At 37.5% G+C, this 15,961-nt stretch overlaps 1 protein-coding gene across 7 annotated transcripts in view; it reads right to left on the reverse strand.

Moving 5' to 3' along the window:
• The window catches only part of SBF2 (SET binding factor 2), a 283,574-nt gene that overhangs the window by 142,793 nt on the left and 124,820 nt on the right, over positions 1-15,961 (reverse strand). For all 7 annotated transcript variants that reach the window (XM_075048066.1, XM_075048070.1, XM_075048067.1 and 4 more), the window contains exons 4-6: positions 11,786-11,899; positions 10,026-10,136; positions 7,527-7,632 (exon numbers count right to left, since the gene is read on the reverse strand). In XM_075048066.1, coding sequence (XP_074904167.1) covers positions 7,527-7,632; positions 10,026-10,136; positions 11,786-11,899 — 331 coding nt within the window. The remainder of the gene's footprint in view (positions 1-7,526; positions 7,633-10,025; positions 10,137-11,785; positions 11,900-15,961) is intronic.

The raw sequence follows: 15,961 nt of genomic DNA on the forward strand, positions 1-15,961 counted from the left end.
GTCCAGCGATGGCAGCCAGGTCAGTCACAGTGATCACCAGGGAAGTCCACCGTCATGAAGACCTGAGATCAAGCCAGGACGTCCACTCCATGGGTGAGGATCTGGGTCAGACAGAAATGTTGCCAGGCACAAGCATCGCTGCAACACAGCTCAGGCAAAGACCAAGGGCATGGCCTGAGCTTAAGTACAGCATCCAAGCAAAGAGATCAACAGGCCCCTCCTTCTGGCATCTTTCACACAGCTCTTTCCTCAACAGTCTGAACCAAAATTGCATGGCTGTGCTACATCAGCACTGACCTGGAGCACAGGCAGCTCAACCCTGCAAGGAGGAGTTTGGGGGGCTGTTGATGCGCTCAGGGCCCTGACAGCAGCTTTCAAAGAAAATACTTATAAGAACCAAGGACACAGCCTGCTGAACTAACCAGACTAAGCAGAGATTTCAAGTCTTCAGAGAGCAAAATGTATAATACAGAAGCATTAAAAAAAATGTGGGTTTTAATAAGTTAACCAATATTGTAAAGTGCAAGTCTGTCAGTTTAAAATCCCTCTGCATGTACAATATCTACTTCCAAATAGAGACGGAGCAGCATACCTTCATGAAAAAATAATTAAAATATTGCTGTTTTAATAACGTAAGATCTTCCCTCCAAACAAATTTTTCAACACACAAAACAATTTTGGTATATTCATTATCAAAACAAAAATATTTTAAAACCCCCCATCATTCTTCATTAATTTCTAACAAATCAAGTGACTGAAAAATAAGAAAACAGAGCATTTCTTTTACTTCTGTACACTTCTGATAGTCCACCCCAAAAAATTATAAACAGGTCTGATAGTTAATATATGATCCCATAATTTTGTTATGAATGGTTTTATCACTGTAATGGGTTTTGGCTCCATGACTGTTTAAACCAATAAAAGTCACTGCTGCCAGTGTCCCACCATTGAAACATGTGGAAAATCATTCACTTCTATTTGCTTGTATAGTGTTAATTAATTAATTAATTAATTAATTTTAAGCGGCTTTCTGCAGTATCAGAGAAGTATGTACTCTAGTGCTGAAGAAAGGTAGGAACATACAAGTAGGGAGAAAGGACAAATAATACGCTGAACTTCTCAGTCTCCAGTCACAGAGCTGAATTTTGGAATTGAATAGCCATATTAAAAAAACATGTTACCAGTACTATTAATACTGGAGTGGAACATTTTAAATTGCTTGTGCCGAAGTACGTCCCTGCTTATCAACTCCGCCATCCTCACACACATCTGCCTTAGTATTTCTATTTTGTGCCACTGTAACAACCTTTAGAAGTTAATCAACCAATCACTTCTGACATCTGGAATTACTGATATTTAATGACACTGCAGTCTTCAAATATATTATTTTTAAAGTACTTGTTTTAAAGGCTTCATATACTGCCTAATGGTATACGCACAATTTCTAGATCGAAAATATCTAAAGATATGTAAAAAGACTGAAGGATAATGATGTTTAACACTTTGTCCTGGGTTCAGCTGGGATAGAGTTAATTTTTACATGAACCTGGGAGGTGGGGCGGCATAGTTGGGGCAGCTGACCTGAACTACCCAAGGAGCTATTCCATACCACGTGACATCATGCTCAGTATATAAATGGGGAGCAGCCTGGGGGAGTCCTCTCCACTTTCGGTGGGGGAAGTGGCAGAGCGTCGGGTTCCGGGTGGTGAGCAGTTGCACTGTGCATCACTCCTTTTGTATACTCTTTTATTAGTACCGTTGTTGTAACTTTTTTTTGTGTGTGTTCTCCCAGTAAACTGCCCTTATCTCAACCCTCGAGGTTCCGGGTTTTTTTGGTTTTTGTTTTTTTTTTCCTTTTCTCTCCTCCGATTCCCCTCCCTATCCCACCAGAGGGGGCAGGAGGAGTGACCGAGCAGCTGCGTGGTCCTTTGTTACCAGCTGGGCTGAAATCACGACACACTTTCATATAAGTTACATCATAGGTTGGACAAATAGAAGACAAGCTTGCCAAGCAACCTGCCTCAACCTAGTATCACCATTCATCTTCATCCTGTTCCATCTATTTAATCTCTATTCTACATAGCACTGAATTCAAAAGCACCCTTACCTTGTGCCTTCATCCAGAAGATTCAAAGTAGAATTTACTTCAAAGTTGCATTTTTGCCACTTAAATAATTACTTTCTTTGTAACACTGAAAGTCAGTCTGAGGTCTACTGAAAATACTTGTGTAGTGAATTAAAGATATGAGGAGGATAACTAGCACAAATGAAATGGAACAGAGGAAATAAGGGGATAGGAAAACAGCCCAGATAAGAGACTAAACAAGAAGGAAAGAAAGGAACAGTCTTTTGTGTCCTATTATGTGTTTGGAAAGTAGGGGGAAACATTAATTCTTTAGGGAAAAAAAAAATTCATAATTGTTCTGCTCAGCTTAACAGCATGATTCACACTACCAGTCCTTGAAACATGCAAAAATTAAAAGTGCTGGTTAAACCTTACGTTCTTGTTTTGCTGCTCAGGTCCACAACATAATTTTGTGTCTTAGGTTCTTTGGAAAAAAACTGCCCCCTGGGGAGACGGAGGTGTATGTCTCAGATCCAAAATGACTGAATATGGCAGTGCTGAATAACCATACTGCCAGCAGAATGGAGAAGGCAAGTTGGGTTGGAGTTTGGAGAAATTAGAAGAGCTTAAGGCAGAAACACAGGAATGCATTGTTAATAAAGTGCAAGAGAAGAGAAATAAAACCAAAACCTCCTCTGAGCCTTAAGAAGGCTACTGTGTTTTGAAGCTTTTGTAGACACAGACCATCTTACTAACAGACAATGAGAAATAGAAGAGTATTGAAAGGCTTCTAGCTACCACAGATAATTTTTGAAAGTAACTTCATGATTACTGTTTTTCCAGCTAAGCCTTGTGATGAAATCATTTTTAGGTGTAGTGATCCAGCTACAGGCCTGGCTTTTAACAGATTATTCCCATATATTAATTTTTTTTAAATAAAAAAAGAAAGTATGATTTAAAATGTCAAACACTGCTGTTCCTTATTATTAAGCTTAAAACCTTTGGGGATGTTTTTCCCAACTGTAGTTTAACGCCTAAGGAAAAATAAGATCTATTTCCAGATATGCTGCAAACTTGGTAATACAGGGAGGGTCATCCACTGACACAGTATTATCCTGCCAAGCAGAAAAAGCATGATGAGACTATTGCACAATATTTCTCAAAATAAATGTTGAAATTACTTTTGTATCTATTCATAGTGGTAAATTTTGTCTTGCTGCCCGTCTTCTTCAAAGAAAGAGTTATTTTTAAAAAGGTGATTTATACAGTCCACAAATATTTTTCTAGCTACTCTTGAATTTTCTATTAATAATTTAAATAGGATTAAGTGACTTGTACCAGAAGAAAAATAACTGGACATGTCATTACTTGACAAACAGCCTAGTCAATATTCGTGTCCTAAACACAAGCATTTGATGGGATAACAGATGTCATTAAAGTAACTATCAAACACCACACTGGACAACAGAAGTATGAATGCTTTTGCCCAGGTTAGTGGAGACAAATATGCGTTAAGCTCCTGTTCAAATGGAACGAGAGAAATAGAGAAAGTGTGAATATTGTTACAAAAAGCATAAAAAACTTCTAAGCTTGACTATGATCTCCAGAGGAAAGGATTAAGCCTTATCTTAGAAAAATAAAGTTTTTCAAAGGGATGAGCTAATAGGTTCTACCACATCCTTCTGGACTCACTGTCTTTAACTCTTCATAACACTACATGAAAAGTGAGAATAAATGAGAATTTATTTAAAACAGTCTGTTCATATTTCCAGGTCCTCTTTTTATATTCAATAATCACTGCAAACAGACATATGTAGCTGTATTAACAACTCTTTCTTAGTAAATCCAAACAGAAATTGAGCATTAACAAACTTTGGCCTTAAGACGACAACAACAGTCCACCACCTACATGTGAAAGAAACTATGTGCTATTCTGTAAAGTGATGTACACTATGAAAACACAAACACTTTTTAATTTGTGTCCTTAAAGATACAAGGCAATTCTACCATTGTGCTCTATCCCCAGATACTTAGACACAAAAACTTTGAAAGGGACATCAGCTGGGAACTGAGGCATATTGTGAAGGGCGAGGGGAGTGTGAGAAAAAAGAAAAAAACCACAGTGGTCAGAAACAGAGAAATAGAGGATGGGAAAAGTAAGTCTCTTTTGCAAAGGGTTCAATTAGCTGCTCTAAAAAAAAAAAAAAAAAAAAAAAAAAAGAGAGAGAGAGAGAAATCTACCTGTCAACTTATTTGCCTATTGCTTAACTAATTTCAGGCCCGTTCCCAAGCAGCTACTACTGTCCTCATCATACCAAGGAACAGGAGAAAGACAGGAACAGGACCTACACAAGACCATTAGACAAGCTCTTCCTAATAGTTTTGATGGTCTTGTAAAAGAGAAAATTATGCCACAACAGAAAAGAAGAGGTATTGAGGCAATTCTTTTTTTTCTACAAACTCGTATGATCTCTTCAGGGAAACAGGATGTAAGCCTATAGCTTCTCTTTGTGAAGATTTGCCAAGTTTTATAATCACATACTTTCTTCAGTCTCTCCTTCAGGCCCGCTGAAGTGTCACTAACCAGCACTGTGAGCAATGAGCAAGTTTTCCTTCCGTATCTCCCTTTCTCTCCCCCTCCTTCTGCTGATCTTCATATCCTTCTATGCATCACAACTGGAAAGGGCACCTGTAAGCATGGGCTTACTGACTCTTACTTGTACTTCTTACAAGCCACCAAAAAGCAAGAAAGGCTAAACCTCCAAAGAGTTACTGGAACTCAGGGGAAGAAAAGAAGACAAAAGAGCAGCAAAACCATAGAAACCAGATGCAAGAAGGCTAATAGAGAACAGGAAAAGAAAGATGAGACGGTAGACAATATTAACTTAATAATATTAATGTAAATCCTATGTGTGTGAAAGCAATTTTAAATTCTCATACGCAAGTTTTATAATTCAGTTTTATACACAATGAGTGGAATTAAAAAAAGCTCGCTCTGCAAACATGCTCTTACTAAGAATTGAAGAGGAAAAGATGGTCCTCGGTTTCCTCTTCCATATTTATGTTCCCACTCTGTCTTTACAGAATTTCCCTCTGTAAGTCTAATGCATACAATGACTTTTCAGATTATTTGCCTTTGTTGTCTTTCTCAGGCTGATCCTGTGACAAAACTCTTCAATCCCTGTTTGCCATACAAAAGCCAAGACATGGCAGTTAATATATCTAAGCAGTAGCTAAAAGCCTTGCTTTCTTTGACATTTTCAGAACTGTGAATTTATAGCAACCTTCACTAAAATTGCCCAAAATAAATTGCCTCAACTTAGGTATCACACACTGTACTTACAGAACAAATATACCATACCACATGGTATATCATACAGTATTTATGGTACCTCACACCATATTTTGTGTTTTCAGAAAAGGGGAAAAGTTGTTTGGCCTATCCATATTTAAAACATTGCCTGCAATCCGATCAGAGTAATCTTAACGAATCTTGACATAATAAGCCAAGCAAAACCTCAGGGACTTTGGTGAGGATAAGTACCATCTACACCATGTTAGCCACGTTTTTTAATTTAAACTGCTATCAGCAAAATAATAATAATCTTTTTAGAATAATATTCTTTTTGTAAGGATACGTTAAATCTTATCAGTAGCAGATGGCATTGTGCTCATCAGATCTGATACTGCTTCCTGTGACATAAGCTCCTACTCCTCTTCGCTATTCTTTTTCCAGTTCGCATCCATTCCTATTGTCCATTTATGAGAACAACGGATGACAACACATATTCTGAGGTCATTTGATTACTTGAGATTAAACATGAGGCTCACAGGTTCAGAAAAGATTATTAATTGCACCCTTATCCATGGCTGCTACGAGTCTGTGCTTCAAAGTCACTTCACAAATCAACAGAAAGCAGACTAACAGAGTGTTAAAATTTAATGAGACATGAGATTAGTATTAAGGTACCCAGGTGTTATGGGTTTGTGTGGAGCAGGTTCTTTTTGGTAGCAGGGGAGGGGTCGCAGGGGTGGCTCCTGTGAGAAGCTGCCAGAAGCTTCCCTGGCTCCAAGTCGGACCCGCTCTGGCCCAGGCCGAGCCCATCAGTGACAGTGGTAGCGCCTCTGGGAGAACAGATTTAAGAAGGGGGACCAGCAGTGAGTAGTGGGATTGGAATGTGAGAAGAACCCCTCTGCAGACACCGGGGTCAGTGAGGAAGGAGGCGGGGGAGGTGCACCAGAGGAGGTGGATGCCCCCGCAGCCCGTGGTGAGACGGCAGGCTGTCCCCCCCCAGCCCATGGAGGGGAACGGGGGAGCGGAGGCCCCCCAAGATGGCCGTGACTCCATGGGGAAGCCCGTGCTGGAGCAGTCTGTGACTGAATATCAGCCCGTGGAAAGGACCCACGCCAGGGAAGTTCGGGAAGAACTGCAGCCCGCGGAAAGGACTCACGCTGGAGGAGTTCGTGAAGGACTGTCTCCTGTGGGAGGGACCCCACGGTGGAGCAGGGGACGAGCGAGGAGTCCTCCTCCCCCTGAGGAGGAAGGAGCGGCAGAGACAAGGTGGGATGAGCGGACCCCAACCCCCATCCCCTGTTCCCCTGCGCCACTGTGGGGAGGAGGGAGAGAGAACCGGGAGCGGGGTTGAGACGGGAAGGAGGGAGGGGTGGGGGGAAGGTGGTCTAAGGTTTGGGTTTACTTCCTAATACCCTTGTTTTGATTTGATTTGTAGTAAACTAAATTGGTTTTGTTTCTTCCCCAAGTTGAGCCTGTCTGTTGCCCGTGACCATAAGTGGTGAGTGATCCCTCCCAGTCCTTATCTCGACCCACGAGCCTGCCTTTATCTTTCTCCTCATCCCACCGTGGCTGGGGTGGGGTGGGGAGTGAGCGGGTGGCTGCGTGGTGCTTTATTACTGGCTGGGCTGAAACCATGACACCAGGTAACAGTGACACGATGTTGTAATTGTAATGAACAAGTAAGCATTTGATAAGGATTTTGCTAGATCATCTTCTTGAAAGACAGGGAGTAATAGATAACAACAGAATAATATGAATTCCACATAGTTACCAATATCAGTACATGGTATCTTTTCTACTAACCTTTTCAGTTACACTAGTTTTATTATTAACCTCCTAGGTTTTGCTTGGAGTTTGTACACCATCCAAGGGGTGGGCAATCTTTTTACATGAATGTTTTTGTAAGAGGCCAGGCTCACTTCTGCACACAGTACACTTAGAGATACGAGGTAATATAGGACATAACTTACCACAGGCAGGATGTACAAAAAGGTTGTATGAATGGCTGATTAGGGGATAAAAGCACTATTAGTCATGCTTTCATTCAAAAGAATTAATATTTACTGTGTAGTTTTCTTGGCACATGATTTGAACTGAATGAGAACAGAAAATACCTCATTCTGTAATTTAAAAAAGAATTGTCTTTCAAAGCAGACCTAGACATACCCAGTTGCTGAAAGAGAAGAGCCACACTGGTGCCTGTAACAGGAAGGCTATCATGCAGAGGAGTCTGTATCAGTTGTCGGTCTCCAGCTCCCAAAGAAAACAGTTTCTGTAGAAAGAATTTTTTTTCAATTCAGTATACATTTAATTTATATAGAATAAACAAGCTGTTGTCATACAGAGAAGTGATTCATCCTGCAAAAATTATTTATTTTGTATACAGAAGTTTAAAGTCAGTAAGAATAATTGAATTGACCAATAGAGATCTGAAATATAATTTGAGGACAATGGTATGTCTCCTTGAATGGATAGCATGATAGTGCCTTCCTTGCATTTCCACTGAATTAGTTAAATAATTATTGCTTTGAAGGCATTCAATATTACATTTTTAATAATACTTTTAAAAACCTTTCAGAAAAAAAGTTTAAAACCAATTCAAATCAGAAAAATAGATATTATTTTCCCACTGAAGTTCTTTGATATCTACTGTCTGCATGCATGTTTTAAGTATGAACATACTTGCGATACATGGGTATTGAAGAGGACCCTTCTGCTACTCCTATGTTCCTGCTCTGCATATTAAAGTAGAATTAAAACTTCAGTTACCTTTCCAGCACAAGAACATACCTTCCCTGAGAGGCAGGAAATAAGAGTGAAAGAAATGCACTTGTGTATCACATCCCAAAACCCACTGTAACTGCAAAATATTCTTGCTTTCCTCTGAGTAAATCCACATGACATTCAAGCAGCAGGTGATTTCAACCAGTTACCTCTAACCACTAACTACCATGGGGTGGGGGGACATTTCTGTATAAGCAGTAAGTGTGGTACAACTCCACTCTGTATGGCAGCAAAGATGTTAAATGTATGAAGGTAGCAAGCTCTAGTTGCTGCATAGCAGACATTTGAAACCAAAATGCTCCACAGTAAAATCAAGCAAGTCCCTGAGCTGTAGCAAAGATGCTCTTGCCCAGCACTTTAGCAGCAGACCTGGATGCAGGTCAATAACTAATTTCACAGTTGATTACTTCAACAGTGGACACATGAATAACCTGGGAGGCTCCTCAAGGAATTCTGGAGATAAACATCAGATGAGCATTCCCATTCTAAGATATATAATTCAGATTTAGCCCTGGAAGCATGAAGCTTAAGAAAGAAAAAAGAAAAACTTAATTTCTGATTAAAAACGATAGTCTGACCCTAGCAAATTTAAGTTCGAACAGAAAGAACATTTTATTTGAAGAGAGAAAGCAGAAGGGAGAATAGCCAGAGGAGCACGACTTGGCCTCTCTCTTCTAGCAGAGGAAATTGCCACTGGGGAAAGCCATATTTATGGATGGAGTGGGGGTGGGGGAAGAAAAGGAAAAAAAAAAGAAGAAAGAAGAGAAGCCAGAAGTTCAAGTGGATCACCAAAACCTGTAATATGTGGTTCAAATACCACAGGAAAAGAGGCTTTGTGATGAGGAGATACCATATAATTACTCCCCTTCAAAACCAAAAGGCTTGGGATGCAAAAACACAGAGACATGGTTGCCTGGAGAGCAATAAGGTAGATCTAGACGAAGCTGAGAGGACATTTTGCCATTTACGGCACTAAGAGAAATTCCAGGGCAGCCAGGGCTATGGGAAAAACAGAGAAGAATTAGGAATTTGTAGGATTTCAAGAAGGTTGATGATCCATAGGTTGGGTGGGAAGTGTGAAAAAATGTGTATGAAATTGACTTTAAAATAGTGCCATTTGCGTACTTAGTTTCCGGGTATGTTTCATGATAAAGACTACGGTTTCCCAGTAGTGTCACCGCATAAAGTGAAGGCCAAGCAAATAAGACCCAACTGGCTTGTCAAAAACCCACAAATGTATAGGAATAATTTATTGAAAGTAAATCAACAAACAAACCTGACTTTCTGCTCACAGAAAGCATAGGGAAAAAGCAGAAGTGTATTGGCTGGAAAACTTTTTCCTTATTTTTGAATGTATGGGTTACCTGGAATATTTAATTACCTCTGAAAAAAACATGTTTAAGTTACATTTTTAGCATTTGGTTTTTTAATTTTATGAAAATACAAATTTAAAAGAGTTACCAAAGAAAAAACCAGTGGAATCCTGAACTCCATCCAGGAAAAGGCATGGGTAAATGAACTAAAGTGAAGGACATGTTAAATAATGGTAAAGAAAAAAAGCCTTTTAAAAAAAAAATGTAGCAAGCAGAAATATTCCTGAACACACATTATTATTAAAAACTAAACTTATACAAACTGCTTGATTTGTTACTGTGCCTTGTAAAGAGCCAACTCAGTGACAAAATTAACCCTTTGACCTTATCCTGGAATGGAATTTTTGCTGTCTTTAGAAGACAGGCCACAGGGAAAGCACTTACAGGCCACAGGGAAAGCACTCAGCTGAACTATGATCTTTTTTTCTTCAAAAATATTTCAAGAATTTATTTTCTGTTTTCTTCATAAATTAAATTAACTGGAAAAATACCCTTTTTTTCCATTTACCTGAGACCCTCCAGAAGCAGGGACAAGGCATGAACACAGATTTGCAATGAGAGTCTCCAGTGACACATTCAGGCTGTCCACATACACAGTATAGATCAGGCCAAGGCAAGCCTAGAAAGGTAGACAAAATATATTAGACTGCTATACAGGGAAGGCAGATGTCAAATTACTTAGAGACCTACATATATGATTTTTTAAAAATAAGTGTGTCTTAATAGTTATTAATGTAGTGAAGTACTTTTCATCTGAAGACAAAGTAAATTGCTACAGAAGCAATCATTCATTTAAAAAAATTAGCTTGGCTATTTAGAAGGGATGTATGTGCTGGCAGGTGCAGATATATTCTTTTTAAAAGAAATGCAATGTTTGTGCTTTGTTCATTATACAAAAAGTGCTTTACTACAAGTTACTTTTAAAATTATAAAATCAACATAGCTTCATCTGTGCTTTGAATTCTATGGACCTAAACCTGACTGGTTTCCAGAGTAGAACATTGATGAATCAATGAGCTTTTGAGGCTCATTTTAAGACTAGCATCAAGGATCAACAATTTCATATGTTATTTAACTTATATTCTTTAATTGATTATTTCAATATAAATATATTTTAAAATTAACAGTATATTAACACCTCAGCATTTCAATTTTTTTTAATGGATCCAGTTTTGATTGAGAAATCACAGATATAACTTTATCATTTTTACTAATAATGTAAGATGATTTAACATTACGTTCTAAGAAGCCTTTGGAAAAAAGAAAATAAATAACTTTATTCTATAGCATCCTTTTGGTGCCTTTTAACTGCTGTAATTTTGATAAATCAGCAAATATTTTAGGAATTCTCTTCTTAGAAATAATTCCAACAGTAACTTTTCATATAACACATAGTTAAGCTGTGAAACTCCTTGCCACGGGTTGTTGTAAAATCTGTGTTAAGAAACTGGACAGATTATATGAAAAAACCCACACAACTGACACCTCTGGTTCAGGATGTCATTTAACTATAATTCACACTGAATTAGGAAAGTATGTAGTGGAATCATTTCTACAGCCTGCCCCGTTCTTACACACTTTGCTTTGCATTTGCTACAGGCCACTATCAGAGACAAAATAGTGGGCTACATGGACTTTTAATCTCACTCGATACAGTCATTCTTAATGTCTAATGACAACTTAACTGTTGAATGATTTCCTCCTTTGATCTGTAAACTGAACTATATTTGTTTCTGTTAATATTCATTAGCTTAATAAAAATTTAAGCTTTTCATTTACCTCAGATCAGTCATATTTCATCAGCTGAAAGTAATCCATGATCCTAAATCTCTGTCATGCATCTTAATTTGATCTGGAAGAGGCTCTGAGATTTTGCCTTACATATGGAGGAAAACTATGATTTCACTATTAATTTACCATTATATATTCAATCAAATATTGTTAATGTCTTCTTTTTATCTAAGCAAGTCTGGTTTTGTCCTAATAATTCCCTTCATTATACAGTAAACTGAGCCTAGGAAAATCTCCATTTCATCTTCTATGTAGCTTTAAAACTGCTTGGAGGGTAAAAAAGGCTGCTTTAACCTATAGGGGCTATTTACTGTCATAGACATTGAACTTTATCTAGTTCAATCTAAGCCTACTTTTGCTTTTAAATTCCCAAATCAATCCTGAGATGTTTAAAAACAAAAGTACTGTCACTGCTACTCATTAAAAACAGGTTTGTCTGCTGACATATATTATAATTGGCAACTGCAAGTTCTTTACCCTGAAAATTTCTGGATAATCTAGTCTGGACACCAACACCAGACTTTTAGGAGCAAATACTTCTGCAGGTGGAATTAAACCAGACTCCTCTTCACCTTCAATTTCTTTTGTTCCCTTGAAAACAGAAACATTTCAATTAATAAGCAGAAAGAAACCTCAAACTAAAATGTTTGCATTTTTACAAAAAGTTAACATTACTCAGAGCTTTAGAAAAGAAAATTAATGCATTATTTGGAACTGGTAATGAAGTCAACTAACAGGAGCACATTCCAATGGTTGCCTGAACTCCCTAAAAGCTTCTAGATGTAGTTCAACTTGTTAAAACTCACCTGGGAAGTAATGCACCAAAGTACCTAAAATAAAGTTCCCCGAGACAGCAGTTTAACAGGACAATGTTTCACATTAAATGCTCTCTGCTTCACATTTTAGATAGTGAAGTGGATTACAGAACAGGATTCTTTCACATCAACGTGTTGGATTTTTTACAATCAACCATACTCCAAATACAGAAATAATATATTTCGCAAAAGAATGTTTGGTTGTCCTATTCATATTTGTATAATTCAATTTCTTACAGAATTTCTACTAACGTTACAGCTAAAGTTATCTTTAAAGGCCTCTCCAGCCTGACCCAGTGAATTTGGAATCTAAAGGAATTTCTTCACAAGAAAACTAGTCCAGATTTCTCAAAAAAATCCCTCCAACTTATGAACCACTAAATTTCTAATTAAAAAAAAAGCACAATGTAGATAAACTTGCAGTTGTTCACGAAGTTGTGCAAGTTGCTACAACCTCCTTGCCAGTACTTACTATTCAATCACAAATATTTTATTATTATTCATAGCCAAAACTAAAGATGTCATTAAATACTTTCATTTTTAAAATTCCACACGTTCTTTGACAAATTCCTTAACTGACTAAGGTTTCAAATCACAGAATGTCCGTGCTTTCCAATTTTTCCATGTAATTCTCTCCACCCTCACACCACCCATGAAATTTCTAAGTATTTTATTTGTTCCTCTGACTGAGCATTCTTCTAAGCAAAAATCACTATATTATCTTAATTAGGAATATGAGAAAAATTACTTCCATTTCCACATGACAGCATGAAATATTTGCCTTCTATTTCTGTCATATTACTAGTCATCTTTTCAGTTTAAAAAAAAAAAAAAATCCAACATCACTTTTCTATTAAATGGAAGAAACCTGATAGAAATGCTCTTACATGCCAGGAATGCTGCTAGTTCATGCGCTTTATTTCACAACCTCAATTCAGAATGTAGGGTTCCTTTAAGCAAACACATGTATCCAAACAAAAGCAGTTAAAGCAATGATAGTAGAAGTACTTAAAAAGCTGACTTAATAAATGCTTTTAATTATGAAAAATGTTTAGTTACAACAAGCTGCATGTGAGACTATTATTGATAGAGGTACACAATCAAAAAAGTTTGGAGACCACCACCACCCTACAGCATAATTGTTCTTCTAGTTGGAAACTAAACAGGTTCCTTCAAAAGCACTTGTTTTAACTAACCTAAATGATTAACCTAAATTCTACCGATACAAAATACATAACAACAGTCCTATCCTGTCCAGTTCTGTCTCCACAGTCACGTGTGCCTTGGTCAGAGCCAAATGGTGGCAGCTGAAGACATCAGCTATCAGGCAGCAATCATCACCATCTGTGAGCCACTTAATCATTTTTGCCTCCACACCAAGACCTGTGTTTTATTATATAAATGCTCTCCTCAGTTCTATCACCAAACTGAAAAGGTCACTCTGAAAAGGTCCAGTAGCTGGGTATCAGCTAGAGCTGCACTGACAGCTGTACGGTGATAAAGAGCTACTTTCTAACCTGACCCAGGTGAAGTTATCTAAGTTAGAGCCCTTGCCCATTGCCCTTCCACCCATAAAGTCAGAGCTGGCCTTTCAGGCTGGTGTCCTGAACACAGGCGTGTGTCTCTTGGAAGCTGCTCAACCACACTCAAGTTCTGTGTCAACCTACACTAAAGAGCTTCTCACCACCACCCCCCCCCAGTTTACATACTGAGGGTGACGTTCTATGGTATGGGATACCGCTTTGGCTAGTTCGGGTCAGCTGTCCCGGCTATGCTCCCTCCCAGCTTCTTGTACACCTGCTTGCTGGCAGAGCATGGGAAACTGAAAAATCCTTAACTTAGGAGAAGTGCTACTTAGCAACAACTAAAAACATCAGTGTGCTATCAACATTATTCTCACACTATAAATCTAAAACACACTGCACTCTAAGAAGAAAATTAACTCTAGCCCAGCCAAAACTAGGAGAGCATTCAAGTAAAAATGGTTTAAAAGAGAGTACTTAGGTTTGTATTACCTAAGTTATTTTCATTAAAAGATAAGTATAATATTTTCATACAAAAGTAAAAACAATTGGCACAGCGATATACATACATATGGGCATAAACTTGGCTTTGTACATTTATTCTCACCTAAACAGCAACCAGTACATATGCAGTGTATATGCTTAGTCTAGTTTGCATCTCATTTCTAGATTAAAATTGATTCACAAATTAATAAGAGAAACACAATAACTCAACAGTCACATGTCCCACACCTGTTCATTTATTTCCATCCATTATAATGTTGACAGGGAAAGCTTTTACATTAATTACAGTTCTCTCCCCCTGCCACCAAAAATGCAAGAAAAATTTTTAAATTATAGTTTAGTGGTTATACACCACTAAACATATAATCAACAAAAGTTTATTGTATCAACTGTTCTAAAGAGCAATTATGAATTCTAGGCATAAAGGCAACAGATTCTGGCTATCTGACAAATTGTGGACCCTGACAACATTAGGAAAAATAAAATTAAAACATATTTCACATTTCTAAAATCAAGGGAATATGGAAGCTTCTCTCTATTCACATGGTACTAAGATAATGAAAACAGGGTGCACAGACAGGTAGGAGGTTTCTATAAAAGGCCATTTTCACAAAATCTACTCAACCTCAGATCAAGTCTGAAATTAATTCATAATTAGATTTAGTTTAAAACTTTAAGGGCACAATAGCAGCACAATATTGAATTGATAAATCATTTACAGTATAAAAACACTGTCTCTTATGTCATAAAAGATTTATGGAAAGATGTAATGTGACTAGTCGTATTTCTTCCATGGCTAAATGTTCTGACAGGCACGCAGGCACATTATTAGGAGTCAGTAGACTAAGTAGATAATCATTTCAAACACATGACTTTTAACCTACTTTTCAAGCAAAGTATTAACAGCATAAGCATTCTGTAAATTCCTTCTATTTACACTTTTGCTCAGACACATGCACATTTCGTCTTTCTTTATCCCCCTTCTCATCTAAGGAAAAGATATTCTCTAATCAAAACTAATGAAATAAAAGAGTTGGTTGTGGGTTTTTGTCTCAATACCTTTTTATTTTATAAATATAGCATTCAGTTTACAACTAAATTAAGAATAATTGGGTGTTAAAGAAAACCTTGCTAAGGATACATAAACTGAAAGATGAATTTAAAATTGTTTAAATTCTTTAAATAAGAAGAAAGATAATACTGCTATTTCATTTTAATTTTTTTTTAATCTAGTTGATTATTATAGTTTTCCTTTTGCACTTATATTGGTTGGAAGATGATGATAATGGTATCTGGTATACTGCTATGGCGCTTCCCCGATATCTCTTATCTAGATTGTTGGCTAGCCCTTCATACTACAGTAGAACAGATTAAGAATTTCCTTAATTTCAATTAAATATTGAAACAGATTCCTGCCTTTTGATTGGAAATGAATGAAACTTTTTTTAACATCAGATTAATAAAGTTCTGAAAAAGACTCTTCAGTAGGCTAAGGAATAGGTAACAGAGACTGATTTAATTGCATTAATGAAAGGAACTGTGTGATGACCTGTGATCATACATGATTTCACCATGCTTAAGATACTTGGTCCCCTGTAATTACATTTGCGTTTGACTGAAGCCCATCAGGGTCCTGTTCCCCACCTGTCAAACCCAGAATCCTCTTTTCTTCCGCATCTTGACTTGGTTTCTAAAGTTATAAGGAGAACACAGTGCAGAGATCTGTCAACTACGGCTGACTTAAGTCCATAGAGCAGTATTTCCACAAAATCTACCAGATAATGAACATATTAGTAATTGTTGTATTATAG

Source organism: Buteo buteo, chromosome 16, assembly GCF_964188355.1.
Source record: "Buteo buteo chromosome 16, bButBut1.hap1.1, whole genome shotgun sequence".
Lineage (NCBI taxonomy): Eukaryota > Metazoa > Chordata > Aves > Accipitriformes > Accipitridae > Buteo > Buteo buteo.